The 26,620-nt window shown below is 38.6% G+C and overlaps 2 protein-coding genes across 12 annotated transcripts in view; both read right to left on the bottom strand.

The window, feature by feature from the left end:
• Nucleotides 1–206: 206 nt before the first annotated feature.
• Nucleotides 207–8,626, bottom strand: TUSC2 (tumor suppressor 2, mitochondrial calcium regulator). 10 transcript variants are annotated; one of them, XR_015794839.1, is made up of 6 exons: nucleotides 8,368–8,626; nucleotides 5,402–5,522; nucleotides 3,420–3,479; nucleotides 2,942–3,021; nucleotides 2,061–2,121; nucleotides 207–1,243 (listed from the first exon to the last, which is right to left on the bottom strand). XR_015794839.1 is itself a non-coding variant. In XM_025166695.2 (5 exons), exons 1-4 carry the CDS (start codon nucleotides 8,511–8,513, stop codon nucleotides 2,980–2,982), a joined length of 369 nt encoding a protein of 122 aa, XP_025022463.2. In that variant the 5' UTR covers nucleotides 8,514–8,626; the 3' UTR covers nucleotides 207–2,121; nucleotides 2,942–2,979. The 10 variants fall into 10 exon arrangements, 6 of the variants coding, with proteins under 6 accessions (XP_025022463.2, XP_007420726.1, XP_025022466.2 ...); XR_015794838.1 differs by having other exon boundaries at nucleotides 2,061–3,021; nucleotides 8,368–8,625; XM_025166695.2 differs by having other exon boundaries at nucleotides 207–2,121.
• A 307-nt stretch (nucleotides 8,627–8,933) lies between these two features.
• RASSF1 (Ras association domain family member 1) overlaps nucleotides 8,934–26,620 on the bottom strand; it is a 43,788-nt gene continuing 26,101 nt past the window's right edge. Inside the window, exons 3-6 of one of the 2 annotated variants that reach the window (XM_025166714.2) lie at nucleotides 18,018–18,122; nucleotides 17,468–17,603; nucleotides 16,087–16,202; nucleotides 8,934–12,024 (exon numbers count right to left, since the gene is read on the bottom strand). In XM_025166714.2, coding sequence (XP_025022482.1) covers nucleotides 11,878–12,024; nucleotides 16,087–16,202; nucleotides 17,468–17,603; nucleotides 18,018–18,122 — 504 coding nt within the window. In that variant the 3' untranslated portion in view covers nucleotides 8,934–11,877. Of the gene's footprint in view, nucleotides 12,025–16,086; nucleotides 16,203–17,467; nucleotides 17,766–18,017; nucleotides 18,123–26,620 lie in introns of both variants that reach the window. The other variant, XM_007420666.4, reaches the window with a different exon arrangement.

Genomic DNA, 26,620 nt, shown 5'->3' on the forward strand with positions numbered 1-26,620 from the left:
GTCAGTACTGTAATGAAAAAGCCCATTACTGCGGCTAATGGAAGACAAGTGACTAGAACACTAACACTGATAACGCAGTGGGAGCTTACCAGGACTCAAAGAACAGCTACTGACAGACAATCCTGATGAAATGATGCCCATCATGTCACGAAGAGTCAGAAGCAACTGAATTTCTCAACAACAAACAGACCCACAACTACAGAATATTCTCAGATTTACAAACAATTTTATTGAAATTTAACAAAATTCAACAAATGCACTTCAAGGCAGAGGAGATAGATATTACACGTTTGCCTCCAGGATTCCTTTGTGTATGCTACGAGAACAGAAAGGGTAGTGCTAGTGGGTTCAGTTCTACACAATCACACACTTGCACAGAAGAATCATTAAAACAAAATAGAGCCTTTTGCTTATTCCAACCATAGTGATATATGTCAATATCAGTATTTTTGTCTATATACCAACATCATCTGCTTTCACAGTTTCAGCATCCCATATAAAGTAGTCTCCACAAGCCCTCTCCCTCATCGCAGCTGCCATTTGCAAGAGGAGCAGGGCTGCTAGAAAGCACGATGAGAGGGGTAGTAGAATCCCAGCAGCCCAACTGCACAGCTGGAGACACAGTGGACAGGCAAGCCAGCCTTTGAGAGATGAGGAGGAGATGGCAGCTGCCAGCATTCTCCTGGGAGTTTACTGCAGCTTAGGAAATGTCAAGCTCGGCAATAATGAAACCTGCTGTGAGTAGAGGCTCCATTTAGATGCCAGTCAGAAAAAGATTGGGAGCAAGTGGCTGCACAAGTCACAAGGAAATGAAATCCAACATAGCACAGTACTTTTCTGATCACAGGGCATTTGCTTGCTCGAAAACAAAATAACCACTGGAAGAACATAAATCAGGTGTTTTAGAAAATGTAGATGTGAGAAAGACTGTTACCAACAAGCCTTTCACTATCTCCCGTGAATAAAATCCCATATATTGGGGAGCAGAATATTCCATTCTGAAGATGCAATATGACCCCAACGCTGAGCAAACTGCTTCTTCTGACCTAGTTTTGAGGTAAGCTTCTTGACAGGCAGCCTTCCCCACAATTACTCAAGAAGTAGCATAGTTCAGCTCCTTGATGACAACCTATGATTCATTATGGACCATCAGGCTGAGATGGAGTATTGTTGGCCAAGCAAGTTTGCAAACTCATCTCGATGCGCAGGATGCTCTTGTTTCATTGCAATGAAATTTCCTTCCCTAATAAAGATCAGAAATGTCAGATTCTGATTATCACACTGTTGAAAGTGAATCAACGCACAGATTTCGCTACACAATGGAGGAAAGAACAAGACTCAGTGTTGGATGGTTATGCACTTTCTATTCACAGATAACTGTACAACTGTAAATTCATAACCTGAGGTCTGCATGGCAAAGCAATGGCAACCGAGGAAACAAATGGGAACAGCTATGCTCCACGTACCGCTCCTAATACAGATCACAGACTTGCAGCTAAGAGGGGCAAAGATAAGAGAGTGAATAGGTAGACCTCTGTCAGCATTGCTATACACATTCCATGACTCTTCTACTTAGGCTTTTAATGCTTAAAAATGGTTTCCTTGCATGGGCAGAGATGAAGGGATGTACAACAGTAGCTTATTAATATTGCTGATGCAAATGTGTACAAGCTGATTATACTGAACATTGAGGTAGCAATGCCTGAAGTGCTCCGAAAGGCAATGACATGCTCTGGAAAAGAAAGTATGATGTGCAATGAACCCACCCACACTCCAGTTGTAAAGCTTAATACACATTCTGATGAGTGGGTAAAAAAGGCAGGCAGGCAGGCAAGGATCTTTTGGCTGTACATTGCATATGAAAGCCTCTTCATAAGAGTGCCTTTAAGAGGGTTTGCCTGATCACATCTCAGCAGCAGGTAGCTCTATGTTGTGAAGAGGGGATGAAGAAGCAGACAAGCTGCTTCAGTACTTGCACAGGTACTAGTACCATAGCAAAACATTTCACATTCATACATCAGGGAGAAGGGTAAGGCCCTTCAAAATAGAAAAGATATAACCTTCCTTTGAAGTGTGCTGCATTCTCCCCCATCAGACACTACTTGGTCCAATCCAAGGAGTCTGCCAAAGGAAGATCACAGGATTTTATTATTATTATTTGCTGGCAGAGGGAGACGAAGAGAAAAACACACAGCCAAATTAGGTGGCAAACATCTTGACCAAAATAAAGTTGTCTTAGTAGTGACAGAATAAACCTAAGAGAGAGATGGAAACCTTTGGCTCTCCAGCAATCCCAGAGAACATGGCTGATGGTGGAGGATGCTTGAAACTGCAATTCAGCAACATATGGAGGACCACAGGTGGAGGTTCTCCATGCATAACATGGGAAACCAATAGATGAACAAGTCATTCTACCACAAGAATGGAGAGAGAAGTCAGTTCTTCCAATATGGGGCTCCCCAGAGGAGGTCCTGGACTATGAATCTCATCACGTCCAGTTACCAGAGTCACTGGCCCTACAGTCACCATGGTCTAATATTTATTGGAGGGCTCTAGGTTAGGGAAGGATGACGTAGTTTCACAATGCCCTCTTGAAAGATAAATGCTTCCTAAGATGTAATCTGTTTGGTGAGCTTTAACAGAAAAGCTTCATATCCAGATGCTACTTCACACCTTCAGTCCAACCTGCAAAGTTGAAAAAAACAAAACCTACAAAGAAGGTAGTGCAACTCGCAAGGGAGATATAATAGAGAGAGGAAAGCCTACTTGTTGGTCTGTTTCCCATGACCACTTCAAGACTGATTCGATTTTGAACAGTTTATTAAGTGCAATATTACTCTCCCTGCTTCCACAAAGAAATAGTACAGCATTAGTTTTTCAGCCTAGGCTTATAAGGTAAATGGGTGGGTGGATAAGGAAGCATAGTAGGTTTTCTGCTCACCTTTACTCATCTTGAAGAAATACATTGAAATTTCACTATCAACTTTTGTAGAAGTTGACTGGGGTATTCACACAGAACATCTGTTCGAAAAAAAGTGCAAATTGGCTCTCTGGTGTCAAGATACTTGACATCTGCTGCCACCTAAGCATCAATTAGCAGCTGATAAAAAGGTTTTAGTTGACTCAGTGAAAGAAATTTTGAGCAGGCTTCTAATCAAGGCCTGATTTCTCATCTAACACAGGTCCCACTAATATACATCCTTAGACAATATTATGCCTGATAGTCAGAGATGTACCCAGTGCTGCAATTGCTATCACTGCCTCCAAGCAGAGAAGCATCAAAGCCTGCTGTCCGTTTGTGCTCCCAATTCATCCTCTGCAGGGATATGTGGCTGTCTAGTATGGTTTACATGAGGTACAGTAAAACCAGGCAAATAAGAAGTACTGACAGCACACAGTAACTTTCTCATGGCTCAGACCTCACAGATGATAACAGGGAAGTCCACATGAATCCGAGGGTGCTCCAGTTTCACTGTGCCCTGGAAAAAAAAGGATACAATGTGAGTGAAATGTCACCAAAACACTTTCAAGAAGCAGGTTACAATGACCTTCACACCTAAGACAGGTAAATACAGGTTGTGCTGATAAACTGCAAATAACCAAAAATCTGAAAACCATAGAAAAGCAAGCAGTCTAACACAGGTCATATTGTTGGGCTGAAGATGACTTAAGTAGTCATTTATCTGCAGAAAGAGACTGAGGAATAGTACCAGAAAGTAACAAGACCCTTAAAATTTGCATCAAACGGCTTATTTCTACCATTAGAGAAAACAAACTGGTAGAGATCAAATTAGCACACAGAGAAATAGGAGGTTTAATCCTTCCCAATGTAACTTGCACGAGCTGAAGTTAGTCCATGGGCTATTTGACTAATGAATCAGGCTGCAGAGCAAATAACAGGTATAAGTCATTTTAGACTCCTGGAGACCACACAGAGGGAAGAGAGTAGGACTAAAAAAATGTTACTAGCAAAGAGGATTAATATTTCTTATCAGGGCCTTGAGCAAAGTTAGCCCCCAATCCTCTACAGCTGCATTTATCATTTTTTAAAACTGCAAATGTTCCAATCACTATATTCCATGTCATTCTGTAATTCAGATGTTTTCCATCCAAGAAAGATGCCCAATTTTTTAAAGAAAAAAACCCATTTGAAAAAAGGAAGGCTAGTGAATAACTGAATGAATGTGAATGAATACAGCTAAGTGAAAGTGCATTAGAATCTGTGTGCTAGATTCTCCAGCATCCTGACTAGGAGCTATAGTATCTTCCAGCGCTGCCTCAGAAAATAGGCTGCGTTTGAGAAGCTTGGTTCAGTACAGCGACCAAAACTATATTCTCATGTTAGTTTTATCCCATAAATATAAAGAGCCAAAGTACAAAACAAAAGTTACGCCATCACTATTTTAATACTATTTTTAAACCGTAAATGGTAAGTCTCTGAAGTCCAAAATATCAAAGTGCTATTCAAAGAACAAAACCGTTTTTCAAGATGGTTGGTTTGTATAGATGGAATCAAAAGGAAAGCATTCATAGTTTCTGGAGGAGAATTACTATTCTGATAGGCATTCAATGGCTAGATCTGACGCTGGATGCAGAGATGGCATTTCCAATTAACTATGCATACCTCTGGTATGCTAGCCAGAGACCAGGGGGAAAATATAAATCTCTTGTATGTGCCATACAAGTAACAAGGAACAGTATAAAAAGAAGAGCAGCATTTGGTCAAAGCAAAACCAAATCAAATTGCAAAAAAGATACTGTATTAACAAGGATTACGTAAAGACAGGCTAGAAGAATCATTGCTTACTTAGTTACAGAACACCATTTATGGTCTCTATCTTTAGCCTTTGGTATTTCATTTGGATTGTTTGAAAACAAATATGGACTATTCTAAACATCTGCTTATGCTTGATTGTGTGGTTTACCTTCAGAAACGAGGCATTTATTCCTTCAAAGGAAACTCTCACCCAAGTATATCAATGATATCAAAGTTACAATGCTTCATTCTGAACAAATATTTTAGATGTCAGATATAGCAAAAAATCCCTGATGAGGAAACAGGCTGAAATAGACTCCAAGGGTTCCAACTGCAGCAATTTCAAGATCTTTGCTGCAGAATCAAACACTGTTTCCTCAGACTGAGGAAAGCAATCTTAAAGTCTCTATTTTCTTACAATCAATCCAACAGTATTGCCAATACAAAAAACATTTACAAGCTCTACAAAGTCTAGAAGCATAATCTAGTCTAGTTCTCCCTAATCTGGTATAATACTGGACCAGAGTCTGGGAGCTGCAATTTTATCAAATATGAAGATGAACAGGTTGAAAACACTGGATCAAACTGTCTTGTTTAGTGTTCTTCAGCGTTAGTTTGAATCCAAAACACAGTAATAAACATTACCTGAGGTATCAGGTTCTTGTGAATTCTTTTGAGCTTGGCACGCTTCCTCCCATTCTTGGTGATGATTGTCTCCTCATAAAACTCATGGGCAAGGTCACCATCCTCATCATAATACATAGAGCTGCAAAGAAATGAGAACATTCAGAAGAAAGAATCAGCCAAGAAGGACGAAATGAAGCAGTGTACAGATCTTGCTAACTCTCATTAGCAGCCAGAGAGATGACATCTGCTGCTGCCATCCATTTGTTCTCTCTCCGTCTCTTCCATAAACGGAGTTTCAGTTATTTAGGAAATTATTTGTATATTGGTTATGGAACTGGATTCTTTTTTTAAAAAAAAATATCTTGATTTTCTAAGCAGGACTGAAACATACTTTTGGAATGAAAACTTTATATAGTGAGATTGATTTCAAATCACTAAAGGTGAAGTCTCAAATGGATTCTTCTGCAGGTTGGAACAAGCAACAAGAATAGTTGTACACTTTGACTTCCAATCATTTTCAGTTCAATAAAACTTACGCAAATGGTGAATTACCATTTTATATGACAGTCATTAACAATTTACAACAGGTAAGATGAAAGAGACTTGTCTTGAGGCTCAGTTCTTCACAGTTAAAATCCATGAGTACATATTCACAGAAATGTGAAATATCTCAAAGGTATTATATTTTTTTTAATAATTATATAATATAATATAATATAATATATAATAATATAATATAAAATTATATATTTTCATGTTTGTTAAAAAAACATAAAGAGAAAAAAAATAGTAAAACTGTTCAAGTAATAAGATGCCACAAGTAAAGTGCCATGCATTAATGTACCATGAATATCCAATACAACGGGGATTACTGGTTTCAAAGGGTTTCCTTATATTTCAGAAAAGGATTTGGATCATTATTTGCTACATATATGTAGGTTACTTTTTCCAGCAACTAATTGCTTCAAACTGTATTTTACTACATTTAAACAGTCTAATGCATTGCCAAATCTAATTGCAGACATTCTCCACCACCAACGTTGGGTTCTGCAGTAAAACAATGTTCAGATAACTGAAGATTTTTGCATTTCCGTTTTTTTCCATACTTGCAACTCCATATGAAAACCGACTTGTACTTTGCCTTAATAATTAATGGAAGCAGAGTGAATGAGAATTGGAGGAAGAAACGGAAGGCTAAGTGGGAACAGCCAAGTATATACTATACAAATGAGAAGTAAAATGCTGCAGTCTACCAGCAATGACATTTCATTTAGGAACTCTCAGCCAGCCACTCAGCAACAACACATTTCAGTCATCACTCAAGAAGCTGTGCATTTTGACAAGTTTAACTAATTTAACCAACAGGATGCTCTGACAGACATGCCATTTCTTCCAACACACAAACATGCATTGTAGGATTATAGAATTGGAAAGGACCAGCAAATCTAAGAGCCAACTTAATGCATAAATCCAAATTAAAGCACCCCTGATAGATGGCTGTCCAGTAAACACAATCAAGGAAAGGAAGTTACCAAATCTCTGGGTAAGTTTCACTGTTAAGCCAATCCATCAGGAAGCTATTTGTACAATTCAGCTCAGGAACTTGCTTTTCTGTAATTTAAATCCTTTATTCTGCTCTTTGGGATGATGAAGCACAGGTCTTTTTTGCAGTATCCTTTCAGGTAAGAGTTCTACTATATTTTCCCTCCCTGCTTTCAGCTTTTTCTGTTCAATGCTAATATTTCTGGATCTTCTCTCTCTCTATTCATAAGATTTAATTCATTGTCCTCTAATCATCTTCATTACCCTTTTGTGCATTTGATCCCAATTTCTCTGAATCTTTCTTATAAGAAGTCTTCCTATCCTGATAATTTCTATGTCTGTTAACAGTTACAACTGATGTTATTCCTGACAACTTAGCTAACCCTGGACTACAAAAGCTACTGAATTATGAATGAATGTGTTCCTCAAAGATTTTGCAGAATGGGCTGCAAAGTACTTCAAATGCTGAATTAATGTCAAAGTAAAAAGCTGTATCACAAGCAATCTGGAAGAAGAGAGGACTATAAATTGAGACTTCTCACTCTCAACCAATAGAGCAGAACTGACACTAGATTATCAACATTTTCAAGGAGATACATGGCAAGCTATCATTATCTTGCAACAATATTCGACATTAAAGTGCCCCTTTCTGCTCCACTGAACCTTCATGGGGGCATTTTTTACTATCCATATGAAGTGCATTATATATTTTGCAGAAAATAAACACCAAGGCAGCAAGGTAAATTCTTTGTTTCCTAGCTCCAGAACATTTCCGCCTTCAGTATCACACCAAAGTGAATTATTTATTTCTCCTGAGGCGAATTATTTATTTCTCCTGAGAAGAAGACCACAGCTGCCATCAACACCTCTGGCTTTGCTACTATTTCACTCTTGAGTAAGCAAAAATCTGGAAAAGGCTCTAATGCTGGGAAAGATAGAAGTAAAGAGAAGAAGAGGGAGACCAGCAGCAAGGTGGATGGGCTCAGTTACAGTGGCAATGAGTGCACCATCGGAAGACCTGAAAGACCAGGTTAGGGACAGATCCTCGTGGAGAAAATCTGTCTATGCTAAAAGTCGAAAACGACTTGAAGGCACATCATTGTCACCAACGGCGACGAAGTTGTCCGCGAGCGGGTGGCTCACGCCCTACAAGGTTTCCCAAAGTAGCGTCTCAGAAGTGGCTCTGCCCAAAATCTAAAGCTCCCATGGTGTCTTTGGGCGCCCCAAAGCCGGTGGCTGGCGGAGGGAGAAGGATGGGGGGATCGGGCAGCTTCATTCTATTCTTCCCACTGCGAGGAGCCGGACTAGGAAAGGCATCTGGTGGGAAGCGCCCGCCGCCCTGCTCGCTTGGGGTCCAAAGTTCAGGGCAAGCCAAGCCCGCCGACCGCACAGCCCGCCCCGTCCTCCCGTTACTGCTGAGGCCAACCTAGCATCCCGCTTACCCGCGGCGGGTGAAGACGAAAGGGGTGGCTGAGCAGAGTCCCCGCGCTCGGGCCAGCGCCTGATCGCCGCTCGGCCTCTCGGAGCCCCCTGGCCCACCCGAGCCAAAGAGCCAGAGGCCTCGAGACCTGGAGCCGCTGGCGCCCATGGCTCAGAGCGGCGGCATGACCGCGAAAGGAGGGACGACCCACACAACCCCCCCCCCCGCCGGAGGCCAGCAACAGAGCCCTCCCCGTGCCGGAAATTCGCCCCTCCGAAACGTAACTTCCGGCACCGCCAATTCCGAAAGTCCACTCTCGAGGGGGAGGTACCTTGCTACGAGAGGTTATCGCACGCTGTAATCGCAACTTCCGGTTTCCTCTGGAATTGATAGTGTTGTCCGCAAGCGGGCTATAAATGGGAGAAAAATACTGTAGAACAGGGTTCCTCAACCTTGGTGACTTGAAGATGTGTGGAGTTGAAGTCCACACATCTTCAAGTAGCCAAGGTTGAGGAACCCTGCTGTAGAAAGTGGGTCGGATTAGAGGAATTGTGTTGCGGCCTTTGAAGCTGACAATGTCCCGCTTTCCCCCGCCCCCATGCGAATTACCTCTTTTGAAAGGCCGGCTACCGGCTGTGAGCATTCGTACGGAATGCTGTATTTTCTCCTCAGATAGTGTATAATTGCTATGACAGCCTTGTCAGAGCTCTGTATTTTCTAATGCTGTCCCATGCTATTAAAAAACAAGCAGTGTATAGTTCAAAATACGTTTGAAAGTCGTCCATGGTATCACGTGGCCTCAGGCACGCTTTTAATTTAGGTTAGCTTGAATGTTACTTTGTTTCATGCACTTAGGGTGAAGGGATAAGCCATCCCACGTTGGCCATGGCGGCCATTTGAGTCAAGCTAGAACAGGAGAGATAGAATCCATAATATATACACCCAAGTAATTTTCATGCATACACTTCCTCTCTTCTAAGGAGCTCCAGAGGGCATAGGCACCCCTTATTTTGTTGCCCTTATATCCTAGTGAGATAGGTTGAGATGAGAGACTTTGATCCATAATTGAATCACAAGTATTACAGCTGAGTTAAACCTGGGTCACCCCAATCTAATTGTTACACCATCTAAGCAGTGCTGCCCAGAGGGCAATTTTAGTAATGGTTGATAACTTGGTACTTGGTAATATGCTGCATGCGATCTCACCAATATCTAACCAGGAAACACTGCATATTATCTATAATTGGCTTAAAATCCAGTTTATTTAGTAGCCACAAAGAAGAGGCCAAAGAAACCCCATTTGCCCAAACTTTCAAAAAGGGCACATGGAACAAAATGGAATTTTGGACACTGGAATTGAACTAAAAAGCCAAATCTATAATGAAATAAATTAAGGACTTCAGGCCACGTTTATTTGGTCTAAGTAGGATTACTTTTCATAAATGGTGAATATACAATAAGTTTAAAGTGGTTTTATTCTTTGCTAATGGGGAAGTGTGGCATCTGATGAATAATGATCAACCTACAGATTGAGGATTCTTTCACATGGAAGATAAATGCTGGTCTCAGATCACAACTGCTTTTTCTATACACATGATGTCATGCAGATTCCAGACATGTTGGAAAGCTGAGCTGATTAACTCTACGAGATAAGCATCTCAGCTCCTTTGCCATGGTAAATATGGCAGGAATGGTTTTCACTGGAAAGAACTAGTGGTGGCTATATAGATTATGTTACATCAGTTCTGGTCTACATCAAGTTTTAATCCATTAAACCATGCTTGAAAGTTACAAAGTTCAGAGAAAAGACCAACATTTTAAGATCTACTATGTAAGAGGGAGCTAGTACATCAATGCAGTAATTCAGGTCAGCATAACTATGGTAGTGTAGCTGCCAAGTTTTATCCTAGTTGGAAAGAGGTAAAAGATAGGATTCGTGTCATCTCTCAGTAGTTCACAAAAGGTTGCAGCAATAACACTTCAGCCAGAATCCACACCAAACTTTCTAAATGGCTTATTTCAAGAGAAACAAGCCTTGGTTTATACTATATGGTAAGTCATTGACAAATTTATTCAGGTTTGCTTGCTGTACCTACTAAAACATTTGGCTGAACATACTTGAATCCAGCTAATTTTTAGTCACATCAAACAATTACAGGATCAAGGACGGCAGAGGGTCAGGATTAATACACACCATATGAACAGGGTTTGCAGGAACTCAAGTGACACTACATGCAGATGCCATTTCTGGGCATAGTCTTCAAGCAAGAAACTAGTTTTAAAAAGGCTATACACCAAATATTTCAAATCCCTGAATCATTTATTGATTGGTATACAAGCAGTATCATTCATAACCTAACTAGTCCCCCGTTTTATCCATTCAGTTTTCAAAACAATTAATGAACAATCCCAGTTAATCCATTCAGTTTCCAAGATAGTTAACAATAGTAACAGGATTCTCCAGAAGTGGCAAAGGCCTAGGTTTGTTTTTTTAATATTTGTCAGTGCTCTGGAAATATACTTGATTGTTAAATCCTAAAGAGGCTTATTGTAGCAGCACACATGCTTCCCATAGCACAGAAGTTCTCTGCAGCTACCCAGGGAATTTTCTGCTAGGTCCGGCCCAAAACAAAGATGTTCCACAGCCATACATCAAGAGCTCAGTCATGCATGTGCCTATATAAAAAGCTATGATTATCTAAACCAGAAGAGAAGCCTGAGTTCTGAGATTTGTTAGGCAACTAGCCTCAATGCTTTTTGTAAGGAGAGCAAAATAAAGGAGATATCTTGGCAAGATTTTTTTACATTTTGTTTTTATAACCCACCACCAATGTTTATGTCAGCTGCTTTTCTATAATTCTACCTGAGAGAAGACAAACTTTATTCTCCATTTCTCTGCATGATCAGTCTTAGCAATGACTTTAGCTGAGAGGCAGCGGATTTGACTTAGTTTGACCATGAAGTTCATACCAAAGATGGGCTAAAACAGGGTTGAATGCATTAGACCAATCCCTCAAAAAGAATCTCACAGTTAGCTACCTTATATAAAAATATAAATATATATATTTTGAAGGAAAGTGCCATAGATGTCTCTCTTCCTGGAATACTTCTGGATTCAAAGCCACTCTAATTGTTTTTATTTATGTTAACCTCAAATCCTCTCCAGTTCCAATCCCAGAGAAGCATAACTCGGCAAGTCTTTTACTATAAAAGTGGCACTAGCTTTCTGGCATTTAGTGCTAGAGTAGAGCTCCTAAAGTTCTCATCTTCACACACACCCTGCAAACACCTTTTTATTTTCTTACCTGATCCCAATGTGCTATGCATTTATTAACCACTCACTCCATGGGAGCACACACATCAAAGGCTCACAAAGAGATCCATACATCCCTGCTGTCCCTTCCCCACCACCTCCAGAGATACATTCATCCCACAGACAGTCGAAGGATCACTTCACTTGCAGTCCACTTGGCTTCACTGCTCTTGGCCACTGCTCTTTACTGCAGTGCTGGGTGTGGGATGCAGCATTTTCTCAACCTGGGGTGCGAGCAGTCAGAGCCTCTTGCATTTTTTGGCGACAATGGGCATATTTCTGCAGGATCTGCCGAGTATGCTCCTCTTCTTCACGCTGCAGGATACGCAGAAAGTTCTGCAATTCAGGCATGCTAAAGGCATCCCACTGCAAAGAGCGGAAATAGAAACAGTTATCACAATGTGTTTGTACCATAGTGATGAGCTTATGATCAAACAATGGATATCTATTTGATCACTTTTTACCATTATTTATTCTAGAATCTAAAATAAAACACTAGGACTAATCCATACAAAGACCCTGGCATGGGAAAAGCAGGGGACCATAACTTTATATCTCCCAAATATAACACAAAATAAATCCATCTGTTTTAGTGGCTCATGTTTAAAAGAAACACATAAAAATAGTACAAGGAGGTATGATTCAAAGCAGAGGACAAAATGTTAAAAGCCTTCCTGTTCCTTATGTGTGTCCAGATATGGATCTCCTTATTATACAGCTTAAAAAAAGCAACTTTGAGCTGTGGCTTTAAGTAATGTCCAGTTTGGCCTTCTTTCCTAGTGAAGAAGAAATATTTAGTAAATTTAAATGCTTATGAACATCTCAGCAGGTGGCAGCACTTGAACGACGTAACAAAATAGAAAAAAGGGACTTGAAGACCTGGCTCTGCCATCTGGCCTGGGGTGGGGAGGGAGGTCAGCGGATGTGGGGTTGGCTAGCCCGCTAGAGGCCTGGTGTTGCTACCATCAGCCCCCTGGATTTTTTTCCTTTTATTTTTGTAAATGTGTCCTTTTATAAATTTTAATTGTATATTTGTTTTAATATGTTGTGAGCTGCCCAGAGTCCCCCATTGGGGGGAGATGGGCGGGGACAAGTTTAATAACTAAATAAATAAGCAAACTTTGTCTGGACTTGGAAACTAAATAGGATTGTGCCTTGTATGTGGATGAGATTCCTTCAGGGAATATCAGGGCTTGGCAATGCTGATGGGTTTGATTACAGAAAGGACACTGAGTAATTTTAATGCTAATTGGAAGCTGTTTTTGGACTTTTTGCGTGAAACAGAAAAAAATGAAATTATGATGAATGGATTTGATTATTAGAAATAATAGTGGACAATAGAAAAAAATGAAAGTTATGTTGTGAACTTAGAGTAATTTTCTTTAGTGTAAATTGACACTTGTATCTGTTGTAAGGAAGTCTGAAGCCATTCTTTTTTATACTTTTTCTTTCTTTTTGCACTTTTGACTTTGTTCTCTCTCATTCTTTCTTTCCTTTTTCATTCTTTATCTTTAGTATTAGTTTTTGTTTTTATTGTTCTTATCTTAAAATCTAATAAAGTTATTTGGGGGGGGGAGGGAATATCAGGGCTGTAGAGTAGCCTGGAAGAGGCTTTCTGGAAGAAAGCACTAGCAAATCACTTCCATGCTATTGCCAAGAAAACTACATCTCTGTACCCCTGAATTCACCAGAAAATCAGCCTGACTCAAAGGAAACATAATTGAATACCCATCAGACAATGAATACCATCATAGGATTCTACTATTGACCCTGGATGAAGTCCCTGGGCCACTTTCAACTTGTCCTCAAACACTTAATACAGATCTTTAAAAAAAAACTGGTTAGGTTCTAAAATTACTTTATTGGGTGTTCAGAATTTAGCCTACTGAAACACAGTGCATTCGGAAAGTATTCAGACCCCCTTCACTTTTTTCAATTTTGTTATGTTGCAGCCTTATACTACCATCGTTCAAATTCATTTTTTTCCTCATTAATCTACACTCAGTACCCCATAATGACGAAGTGAAAACAGAATTTTAGAAATGTCTGTAAATTTATTAAAAAGAAAAAACTGAAATATCACATGTACTTAAGTATTCAGACCTTTTACTCAGTACTTTGTTGAAGCACCTTTGGCAGCAATTACAGCCTCAAGTTTTTTCCGTATGACACAAGGTTTGCACACCTGGATTGGGGGATTTTCTGCCATTCTTCTTTGCAAATCCTCTCAAGCTCAATCAGGTTGGATGGGGACTGTCTTTGGACAGCCATTTCCAGGTCTCTCCAGAGATGTTCAATGGGGTTCAAGTCAGGGCTCTGGCTGGGTGACTCTAGGACATTCAAAGAGTTGTCCCTAAGCCATTCCTGTGTTGTCTTGGCTGTGTGCTTAGGATCGTTGTCATGTTGGAAGGTGAACCTTCGGCCCAGTCTGAGGTCCTGAGCGCTGTGGAACAGGTTTTCATTGAGGATTTCTTTGTACTTTGCTCCATTCAGCTTTCCCTCAACCTTGACCAGTCTCCCAGTCCCTGCTGCTGAAAAACACCCCCACAGCATGATGCTGCCACCACCATGCTTCACTGTTGGGATGGTATTGGGCAGGTGATGAGCGGTGCCTGGTTTCCTCCAGACAGTTCAATCTTGGTTTCATCAGACCAGAGAATCTTGTTCCTCAGTCTGAGAGTCCTTCAGGTGCTTTTTTGCAACCTCCAAGCAGGCTTTCATGTGTTTTGCACTGAGGAGAGGCTTCCATCTAGCCACTCTGCCATAAAGCCCAGATCGGTGGAGGGCTGCAGTGATGGTTGTCCTTCTGGAACTCTGTCCCATCTCCACACAGGATCTCTGGAGCTCAGTCAGAGTTACCACTGGGTTCTTGGTCACCTCTCTTACTATGGCTCTTCTCCCCCGATTTCTGAGTTTGGCTGGGCGACCAGCTCTTGGAAGAGTCCTGGTTGTGCCAAACTTCTTCCATTTGAGAATTATGGAGACCACTGTGCTCTTGGGAACCTTCAGTGCAGCAGAAATTTTTTTGTAGCCTTCCCCAGATCTGTGTCTTGCAATAATCCTGTCTCTGAGCTCTGCAGGCAGTTCCTTTGACCTCATGGCTTTTGCTCTGATACAGTATGCATTGTCAGCTGTGAGGCCTTCTATAGAGAGGTGTGTGCCTTTCCAAATCATGTCCAATCAATTTAATTTACCACAGGTGGACTCCAATCAAGGTGTAGAAACAGCTCAGCAACTATCAAGAGAAATGGGAGGCACCTGAGCTAAATTTCAAGTGTTGTTGCAAAGGGTCTGAATACTTATGCCAATGTGATATTTTAGTTTTTCCTTTTTAATAAATCTACAGACATTTCTAAAATTCTGTTTTTACTTTATCATTAAGGGGTACTGAGCGTAGATTAATGAGGAAAAAAATGAATTTGAACGATTGTAGTATCAGGCTGCAACATAACAAAATTGAAAAAAGTGAAGGGGGTCTGAATACTTTCCAAATGCACTCTAGATCTATCTAATAGATCTATCTAATAAATGAATATTAACAGTCAGAAACAGTAACAAAAGCACAGCTTCTAGAGTAGTAAATTATACTCAACCAGTTTAGTTCCTAATTATAAAGTACAGTAGTAATATTGGTTTTTGTAGAACATTTTGAGATAGACATTTTTATGGTTCCTAAAATTAGGAATATGCAAACATTTCCAAATCTGAAGTGTCTAACCCCAAGCTCAGAATAGCTGTCCTAACCTTACTGGAAGTGTCCCAACCTGTTTCAAGCTATGAAGATTTCTGGGAAGGGCAGAGCAGCTTTTTCAAGTTCAGAACATGGCATTTCAAATTCAAGATGTGGCTGTTTCCCATACAATTACTGCAAAGAAATCTTTGATTTCAAGTTTTTCCAAAAGCAAGCAGCATTATGTAAATGTTATATTCAAGCAAATGCAAAGGTTTTCTTGAAAGTTCTCATTAGAACACTTGTAAACATTAAGATATATCAGCTCTGTGGCACAAAATTCCTTTAATTTTAATAAAATAAATAAAGTAACTGGTAAAAGTATTATAATGTTCATACATATATGATTCCTAGCAATAGTTACCTAAAGAAGGTTATTACAACTGTTAAACAGTCCAGCTTATTCATTCTGTGTTCACTATTATTTTTTGTATGCTATACTTTCAAAAGTGGACAACTTCTGGCAGAAAACATTACACTGCAACACTTTATACATTGCATGTGTGTAAGTACTTGTTAAAAAACCATGCAACTGGAGCTAGGAGATCAAGGCCCAGTGCCTTTCTCTATCAGTTGAGGCCAAGGCAAAAGCTGCTAGATAGCAAATAACTATGGAGTTTGTCCTACTGACAGGTAACTCATTACTTCATCACACAAGCTCGACAGCAAGCTTCAGTTACATCAGTATCCATACTCACGTTGACTTCACCAGTCTCATTTTCCTTTAGAACAAAGCTGAGTGTCTTTTCACTAGGACCAGCAAGCAGCCGGAGACGCAGGGGTTGCTCCTCATCAGAAAGCTTACGGATATATACTGACACACAAACACGTAAGAAATTGAATTATATGAATTATTCAGTCTTCCAGGTAGCATAGATTTAACTAAAATTGACAAATCAATCTATTGTCTTCTGGGAGAAGGCTTTTAATACACCAGTTCTCTAGTTATGCATTTTCTCAGGAAGGAATTCTGCAGAAGCAAAAGATTAAAGATTTGACTATTTTTTTTCTCAGCTTGACTTTCAGTCCTGACATATAATTTGCAATAATGAGAACATTCTTAAAGAAACACTAACTTTCTTTTCTACATCAGTAGATGTTTCACAAATGAAATTGGGATAATTCTTTGCTCATTTTATCTTGAAGATAGCCTTGCCCTGGGTGATTTATGGGCTGTTTTCTCTCAGCTTCATATTTTTCAACTATATAATCACATGGTTTGGTTGCCAACAATAAATCAGCCTCCAAAAGTTACTAGTCCATATAATATCCTGATCATCACAACTGCATTAATCATTCATATCACTCTAATAGCCTAAATAAAATGAAACACTTCCTTCATAAAAGTATTCCTTTGCTGCCCAGTTCAAATGATTCAAGGTTACAACAGAATTAAAGCAAAACCATAATCAATAATCCATAAAAATAATTAAAAAAAGAGAAATATGGCATCCTATAATCAAAACATCCCTCTCAGCCTGCCTGCCTGCCTGCTCAAAGAAAATAGCCTTAACAGCCTTGGGGAAGTCCAATAACGAGGCTGCTACCTTTACCTTGGTGGGGTGAAGTGTTCCAGAAGGTGGGGGCTGTAACAGAGAAGGATTACTTTTGCTTCCATGGGTCTTTGACTTCTTATGCATCCCCCCACCACATATACATATTTATTTATTTTATTTATTTATTATCAAACTTGTATGCCGCCCATCTCCCCCAATGGGTGACTCTGGGAGGCTCACAATAATAAAAAAAGAAAAACACAAGTCCCTCCAACCATGGATAAAAACTATAAATAATTAAAAAACATATATTAAAAATGCCCTAAAACCTCCTATAATTTTTAGCCCTAAAAACCCACAAGATGCTGGGGGGGGGTATACATATACATATACATGTGGTGGGGGGATGCATAAGAAGTCAAGGGCCCATGGAAGCAAAAGTAATACATATAATAGGTAATTTATTATGTAATATATATATAGGTCAGGCAGATTCTACTCAGAAATGGTCCCTAAGATATCTCAAATTTGCAGTAAGATACATACTGATTTTTCAAGGAATTCAAAAGGAAAAATCAAATACCTTGGTCATCTTTTTCTGTTCTTTCAAAGAGGGCAAACTTGCGGGGATTGTCAACAACCATGAATTTCTTGAGCAGGGCTTCAATGACTTCACTGGCCCGTGTACGAGAAATTATATGCAGGTGCTTGATTGTATCCTTGGGTAAATAGAATGAAGTCCGGCGCTTTACAGCCTGGCTACGCACAGAACTCTTCCTAGTGTCCTGGATTGAGGGTGCTTTCTTATTGGCAGGTACTGACACAGGCCGTATCAGCTTTAATTGTACCTTAATGAAGCCAGTATAGGAACCGTCTTTATTCTGCAGGAGTAGAACAACGAGTTGGGCAGAGAAGCCAGCAAAAATTACCTCTAAGAGAGCCATAGGGAAAAGGAAGGATTTGGATGGAATTTTCTTTTTGTTTGCTGAAACAGCTAGGAATTGTATTTATGGAATGACTTCTATGTTAATATTTAAATGACTGAGTTAGGGACTGAGGGAAGACACAGGCTTTTGAAGCTTAGGTGCAGAAATATATTAGGGGCCTTGATTTATAATTGTTCTGAAACTTACCAAACTCATGAAGAGGTTACTGTTGATCTGGCTGTTATATTCTTTTATCTTTTGCTCAATCTCAGCTTGAGACAGAATGGGTTTCTCCCAGTCAACCTGTTCATCCTGCAGAAGAATCAATAAACTTAAATTAGTTGATACTTTAAGTCTCAGAAAAGATAAAATGCAAAGGAGGAAGAAAAAGATTTCTTGATATGCCTTTCTCATCCCCTTTATTTTAGTATTGTAATGAGACTGTGTTACATGAGAATCACCATGGGACTCCAGAAATTTTCTTGCCTGTGTATCAGTGGGGAGCATCCTTTTCCCCACAGGTAAAGAATCCACACTCACAGCAAAAAAAACTACTTCAACTTTTCTTCCTGTTTCTTATATAGCAGAGGCCTCTCCTCCAAGCAGAGGTTCCAATACCATTTCACAGTTGCTTTTGCCACCACTCGTGCACAAAGAAGCCTCCTCCTTTACACAGAACAAAATGGGCGAAAAGAAAACTTTCCCTCACACTGAGCTTGGTATATTTGGGAGCAGCAAGCCACTGGTTCCAACTACTATATCACCCTGCACAAAGTCAAAAATCTTGCATATGACCTTTGGAAGGGAGAGGTATGGCTGCCAAAGCAAAGCTGAAATAGATAGAACCTTTCTATATATACATCTATATGTACTTCCTAGTGAGCATTGCTATAATGTCCTTTTTCAACACCTTCATATAAAAAAGTCACGTAACTGCTTTTAATTCTTAGTATTATACAACCTTATTTCAGGCCTCCTATCCACAGCTTCCCCTGCCACATTTAACCAAGACAACCATTATACATGAAATCTAAAGGGGAATTTGCATCATTATTAAACATAGGTCTGAATCTCTAACTGCTGTTGAACCATGAAACTGTTCTTTGAAACTCTCTGGATTCAAAATGTAGTTTAGATACTTGCTAATAGAAGTAATGCCATTTAGAGTGGAAATAGAATGTGAACCAAAGGCACTGCCCTGTTAAAAACCCTTCTGGAAAAATCCAAGCTGCTCTTGGAATCCTAGAAATTTAAACAGTTTAGTAGTATGCATCCCCCTTTGGATAATACACCTATTAAGTACAATAGTATAAATAGTGAGGGGTAGTATAATGAAATACGATACTGAGAGCCAGGCCTTATCTAAAATGTAAGTCCCCCCTCCCCCCAACATAAACGTCAAGTAAAGTCATTATTCTACATTTCACTCCACCCAATTCCTTTACCCACTCTGGCATGAGTGAGTTCACTGTGCCAAGCTATAATTCTTGAACCAGCCCCACATTTCTCAGCATCAGCTATAAACAGCAGAGGACAAAATCCTTTGGTATCATCATTGGGCGTAACAAGAGAAACTGAAATAATCACACACCACACCTTTGTTTGATGTTACACCAAACCCAATGACATGAAAGTTAATTAGCCTCATGATTAATATGCAGTAGGCTGCTAATCAGAGTTCTATTACCACAAGGAAGCCAGAAAAGATTCTTAAATTACTCCTGCAAATTACAGCAGCTTGCTACCGCCTGAATTTCCAGAAGCTACAAAACTGGCATTTAGTACAAGACAACCATGATAAGCAGAGGAGAATTTGTTGGGACTATACCAATACAACAAATCAATTTATGTTTTAATTACTACTTTACCACTATTTTTTCTTATTCCTCTAACACCTTAAAAGGGATGGGGAAAGGCATGCTGTTTAGGAGCATTACCTATAAACATTAAATCTTGTTTTGTGTTACTGTGATACATAGCAAAATATTGGGAAAACTGTGTCTCTGAACACATATATTTGCATCTTATTGTTAAAAAAATAAGGCATTTTGTTTTGTTTTTAAAGCAGGGTACTTAATCTCTAAGATTTTTCATAGTGTTGCAATTGTAAATCATGTATTTAATTGTTGGGGATTTAATTGTATTTATTGAGATAATGGAATGTCTCATATATTGTTACTCACTGCAATCTTGGAATGGAAGAATGGATAGATGGATGGATAAATCTGTGTGTCAGTAATTGCAAGGTGCAACTATCTTGAGAAGCCCTTGTTAAGTCACCACTACGATGTTTCTAACTAATATCTATAAAACTCTCTTTACCTTGTTTTGCTAATAACTGAATAGTTAATTTTAATTTTATAAGAAGAACATTACTCAGAAAAACAAAATTCAATAGACCAGCTTTTAAAATGCTTTTTAAATTAAGGATTTAAGAATTCAAAAATCTCTACTCCATAAATTTAGTTGTAACAAGAACATTTCAGGTTCCATACTAAAGTACAACTTTCAACCTAGAGAACTGTGCACATAAAACGACGACTTCTACATGTGTAACAAAAACCCTACAGTTTCTCTTTTCCAACTTTTCAGTTATTTGCTTCTGGTTGCATCAGCCTTCTTTCCAGCTGACATTCTCTAGTGGAGGAAGGGAGATTGTGGGGAATTCCAGATGAGATCATTAAAAACCAGTCAGAAATCTCTAAGGATTACTGAAAATCATTTCCTATCTCACCACAATAGTAAGCACAGGAGTCAATGATTTACGAGATTGGTTCCCATTTCCCCAGAGTCCTTCAGAGACAAGTCATACATACATTTATGCTTCAGATGTATGTTACATGTATGCAGGAGCCGTACAGCAGAAAAGCTTTAAGTAAAGATTTCTGTCTAATTAAATCAGTTTGATAAAGAGATTCAAATGCAAGGTTTACATGTGGTAATCCAAGATTAAAATCCCTGTAGGTAGCTTTAGGCAAATCAGCATTTCTCAGCTTAGTTCACTGCACAGCTGTTGAGAGATAAAAATATGCAACATTCCTTGGAGGAAAGGTGGGATACAAAATTTTGCAAATAATGTAAACAAACTGAATTATAGACAGAAGAGCCAAAGAATTATAATTCGTTAGCAAGAAACATATCCCATGCATTTATTAGCAAAACACAATGTTTAAAATAAACTTATATGCCATTTTCTTCAACTGAAAACAGAGTAATAAATGATACATAATAAAAACAGTATTAATATAAATGAGCACAAACATCAGTAACACAAGTGAGGGAAAGCAGCATAAAATAAGGTATTACAGCCTCCAGAGAGGTCCATCTATTTAGAATTTCCAATACTATATTGTTTAAAGGATAATCACCAATCCATCTGTTGCCAATTCCCCTATATTTCTAAAGTAAGGACAGGAAGTGCCAAAATTATAGTCTAAGCAGCTTTATTTGGGAGATGTTCTTTCTATTAGTCTGGTCATTACTAAGGAAATCATTAAAAAATTCAGCCATATTAAATGGAATGGAGAAGCATATAAAAAACCTATTTATCGAGATTGGTTATGCCTAAAAAGAATTTTTGGTACCCCAGATAACATGATAATATTCTGCCATGCAAAGAATGAAAACAGAAGTACCACTTCTTCAGAGAAACCACCTGCCCTTTGTGTTCTCTTAGCTGGCATCTAAGAGCAACCATTTTATCAACATATCAGAACAGTTTTCATCCCAGGTGTGTATGTGTGGGGTTTTTTTTTAAATATTAATTATTAAATCAAAAGCATGCAAGTATTTTAGAGGCTGAACATGGAGGATAGTCTTCATATGATGCCCTGGGATATTTTTTGGATAACAAGCAAATTAATTAAAAAATTTTTTTTAAAAAGCTCTTCTAAATCAGGAGTTCCAAAGTGTGTGTACATGTGAGAAGGATGGAGAAGAATAGTTATCCCATCTGGTGGAGTCAAATTATATTATCAGCCAGGTAGGGAAGTAAATCTGACCTGATGGATGGTGGAACTATGGGAACCTTAAATCTCTATCCCCTCCTGCATTTTCTTCTAATCAATCTCTCTGACTTCAGAAAACAGGATTTCATGTCTTTTCCTTCTGGGAAGCAGGGAATGTACTAAAGTGGAGTGACCACTTGGAGTGTTCTCAACTGGAGCGCCAGATTTTGCAAGCTTCAGCCATTCTCACCTTTCCTGAAGGGGAAAAGTACAGGAGAAGCCAAACATGGGATTCCCAACTAGAGCACCAGCTCTTGCTAGTGAGAGGATATGGGCTTTGAAATGTGTTTCAGACTGCATACAGATGGTAGTGTGGAGACTTCCCATCCATATATAAAATGTCCACTATATATTTAATCTAGTTTGTTTTGGCCCATGCCTTTAATGTGGAGTTTTGCTGCTACTAAAGCCTAGATAAAACATGCAAGGGGCAGAGTAAGATTTTGAAACAGTTATACCTCTCCTTCGTTTAAGGAAAATAATAAAGCAACACTTTTCAAGGGTGACTCATAGTTTTCTACTGTCTCTCCAAAGAACTGTGTGGGTGTGTGTACAGTGAATCTTGTTTTAATTTTCCACCTCAACACACCACCCATATAGTATTCATCATTTGCAAGAATTATACAACCTTCATCTTGCATTTCTTCACCCACCAAAATAACATCTATTTAATAACTAAACTCTTTCTGTTAACCCATCACTTTCTCTTTCACATATAGTGCTAATGTTTCAAATCAGAGTCTGGAAAAATTCTATTTAAGTTCTCTTATGGCTAAGGTAGATGTAACAAAAGGCATAAGAAAATAAAAACTCGTTAAATAGAACTATCTTAAGACTTTTACAATGTTGTTATTTGGTGCCTGAGAGAATTCTGGTATTTGCCCCAGCCACTTTCCAGCAACTACATGTTTCCTTGCAATCTGTTTTGTTAGCTCTTTTTTTTTTTTTTTAGTCTATTAATTAAACCAGTCTCAGGAATAGTGAATAATTAGCCTATTAATAAATATATAATTTGAATTTCATAATATGAAATATGAGAAATCCAGTGAAGCCTAAACCACAACTGACTTGCAGGAAGCTGGATATATCAGGGCAAGGAGCATTTCCCAGGCACAATGATCTGATTTAATGAGCAAAATGGGAAATTGTTGCATCCTGTGGAAAAGAGCAAGAGGAAATCCATAAGGGTGGGACAATGAAGTGGATGATGGTTTGGATAGGATAGAGAATCCCACCCATCCACAAGAACAGCATGTCAGGGACATGGATATCCTGTTTACATGATATAGAACTGACTCTAGGACTCAAGATGGGTAACTCTCTTAAGCATGCTATTTTTTATGAAAACACTCATTGCCCATGTTAATATGGCATGAATCAACTGCAGATACTCTGTTACTGTAAGTAAATTTTGTCTAGCATATGTAATCCTATATCTAGCATGTTCAAATACAGAGATCAATGGCAAATCATGTTTCTAGCAGTAACATTCACTGTCTCCAAACATCACGCTGAGTTTTTTACTGGAGCTACTAGATCAGCAGTTCTCAACCTTTTCTAACTTAAGTTCTACTAATCACCACCCAAGAATCTGAATGTTTGGGATAGAAACAAAAATGCCACTATTTTAAAGAAAAGCATTTATGTTTTTACAGGTATTCTGTTACAATTTACTGTGTCCCATCTAAACTACTTCTGAGTCTCAGCTGTGGTATGTGTACCATTGATTGAGAACTACTAACTATACTACTGTTTCTAGTTCAAGAGAACTTGCCAGTTTTGAAACGGTTATTATGTGACAAATTCATTTTCAACTCCCTATTTCAAATCAAAGTGCTCAATTTCTTCAAGTAGGTTTTCCTGATGCTCCTGCAAGGCTTCTGTAGGCAATACATTATTATTATTTTGCAATTCTTTTTAATTATCTTCTGAACCAGTAAAATAGTAGTAATCTTAATATTTCTGTTTTAAAAGTTTTGGATAATATTCTATTGTTATCCAGTCTAACAATAATGAATTTAATATTAAACCAGAGCAGTCTATAATCTATAACATCATAGTTATTTTAATTTACCTTCACTCTTTACTTCTGAAAATAGGAATTGTAATGTGAATCAAAAGTCCATTATGCAAGAATAAATTGTAAAATAGATCTTCCAAGTTTTTAAAAACATTTTTACTGCAATATTTTCTGAATATATTCTTCACAATTGCTAGAACTGAGTAATTATCAATTTCTGTACTGTAACAAGATCCTCCCACCAGTAGTTCATATGCTAAATCAAAATCTGGACTTATCTACACCAGCATGATTACATACATATATATGTACATACACCATTCCCTTTCAGGTAAGCAGAAAATGAACAGAAAAGGAATAAGAAATGTACCCCATTCATACTGCAGTTGGCTTTTACATCTTTCCTGGCATATCCAATTCTCACTTCCATGTAACGAAATGGGAAGCATTCTCAGCCAACAATACAGTTTAGAAGAACCTATACATTCATGTCCCTAACCAAAAACTTCTAATGTCATAACAACTATTCTTGATATAGTAGATGTATACAGATATATTGAACAACTACGGAGACACTATACAACCTTGTCTTATTTTCTCAATAATGGACCATTTGCTAAGCATTCCATTTATTCTCATGCATGCTTTATTTCTATAATTATCACATTCAGCAAACGTCCTCTCCACTTTTACACAAAACATTCCATAATTTGAGCCTATTTATTTTATCACATACTTTCTCTAAATAAACAACATAAAATAATTTTAATTTTTCAGATTTTTACATTCATCAGTGACTTGACGAAGAGTCATAATCTGGTCTGCACATCCCCTCTCCAGCAAAATGCCATATGGCACTTCCCAAATATTGCTTATTTATATATGTAGCCCTGCAAATTTTCAACATTCTCATAACATTTATGATTCTATCATTTTTCCTGGATACTAATCTCTATAACATTAGTTTCAAATCTACTCTTGAACATGTCACTATCATTCCTACACAAACCTCTAAAAGTACACATTCTCTCATTTCAGTTTCACACATTTCATCACCTGTTTTTAATTCCATCCACTGTACCAGAGGGTCCTTATTTGGGCTCTTTCACCTACTTCGAAAACAATATTTTATTTCTGTCAAAGCCTCTTTGTTTTCTCTGCCTCTTAATTTTAACTGGACCTTGCTATCTCTGGCTACATTTTTTGCAAATATCTTTTTCTCTTTATAAGTTTCAGTAACTTTTTCTCACCTAATTTTTTTTTTTTTTGCAGCAATTGTTCTCTTATCCTGTATGCATTTTTCCTTATCTGCATCCTGTTCCACTAATCATCCCTTTTTATACTTCTAATTAGATTAACACCAGACATTTGTTTTGTGCTCTGTAACAGAATTCTTTCCAGTTAGATCCAAGAAGCTTCTGCATCCACTTTCCATTCATTCTGTTAGAAGCTTAATCAATTCTTTATCCACAAAATATTGTAGCAACTCAAGCTCCCTCCACTGCAAGGAAATAGATGAACTTGGAGTAGTAATTCCCTCTTACTTCACTCCAAGTTCATCTATGTCAGCAATGGAATAGCCATTCTGCATCCTTTTCCCTGCAAGGGAATCCTCAGTTGTTTTACTTTGTGTTTTGTGCTTGGGATTATAGAAACACCTTGACAACTGTTGAGCTTCAAACAGTTGAAAGATCATTATCAACTTCTGCTATTTTCTTGCTCTTTTAACTCTAAGCCATATAATCTCTGCCTTCTTGTAATTCATTTTTTCCCTCCAAGAAAAAACCCAAACCTTAGGAGAATGCTAATTTCCTTGTCAATACTATAACACAGTTCAGCTTTCTTCATAAGAAAGCTTTCTTAATTTCTTTACCATTTTATGGAAAAATATCCAAGGTGGAACAATCTGGCCTTGGGGGCAATCTGTTCCAGAGGGAGAAGACTGCTACGGAGAATGTCATCCTCTGTACCCCAACTCCCTTGATCTCTTTCAGGATGGATATTCAGAGTTCATTATTTGATCTCAGCAAAAAGTTTAATACCATATTATCTCCATACCCTGAAAAACAGAGATAAGGGCACTAATAAAAACCCCATACATTCCTGCCCTTTGTTAATCTATAGCTTTTAGACTCATTATAGGAACTTCTGATTTATTTATTTGATTTCTACAGCCACCCATCTCAACAAGTGACGCTGGGCGGCATACAACCATAAAAACGTAAAACAATTAAAACAATACAAATAAATATATATGGTCACCAATATAAATACTGCCATAGATGTTGATATAGCCAAGAAACTGGGCTCTTAACACACTTGGGGCCCCAGGCTCAGGCACATAACCAGGTCTTCACGGCCTTATGAAAGGCCAACAGGGTTGGGGTCATCCTAATCTCTGAAGGGAGAATGTTCCAGAGGGCAAGGACTATGGCAGAGAAGGCAAGCCTCCTAGTCCCCACCAGCCAACTTTCCTTGGCTGATGGGACCCATAACATACCCAACCTGCTGGACTGAACTGGACAGGAAGAAACAACTGGGAGAAGATGGTCCCTTAGGTAACCCGGTCCCAAGCCATGAAGGGCTTTAAAGGTAACAACCAGCACCTTGAATTGCACCTGGGAGCACACTGGCAACAAATGCAGCTGACATAGCGATGGTTTTACTGTCAAATATCCAACATCATTTACTACCCATGCAGCCACATTCTCCACCAGTTGAAGCTTCTAAATGCTCTTTAAGGGCAGCCCCATGTAGAGCACATTACAGTAATCCAGACAAGA

The sequence above is a fragment of the Python bivittatus genome, unplaced genomic scaffold (genome assembly GCF_059951505.1).
Source record: "Python bivittatus isolate LINGU-HERP-01145 unplaced genomic scaffold, Pbiv_v1 ctg000080_np1212, whole genome shotgun sequence".
Lineage (NCBI taxonomy): Eukaryota > Metazoa > Chordata > Lepidosauria > Squamata > Pythonidae > Python > Python bivittatus.

Excerpts from the sequence above, each read along its gene's own strand:
- TUSC2 (XM_025166688.2), bottom strand. The coding sequence starts at position 8,513 with ATGGGCGCCAGCGGCTCCAGGTCTCGAGGCCTCTGGCTCTTTGGCTCG. Across the intron at positions 5,523-8,367 it reads TTCGTCTTCACCCGCCGCGG|CTCTATGTATTATGATGAGG; the intron begins GTAAGCGGGATG and ends ATTTCTTTGCAG. Across the intron at positions 3,480-5,401 it reads ACAAGAACCTGATACCTCAG|GGCACAGTGAAACTGGAGCA; the intron begins GTAATGTTTATT and ends TTTTTTTTCCAG.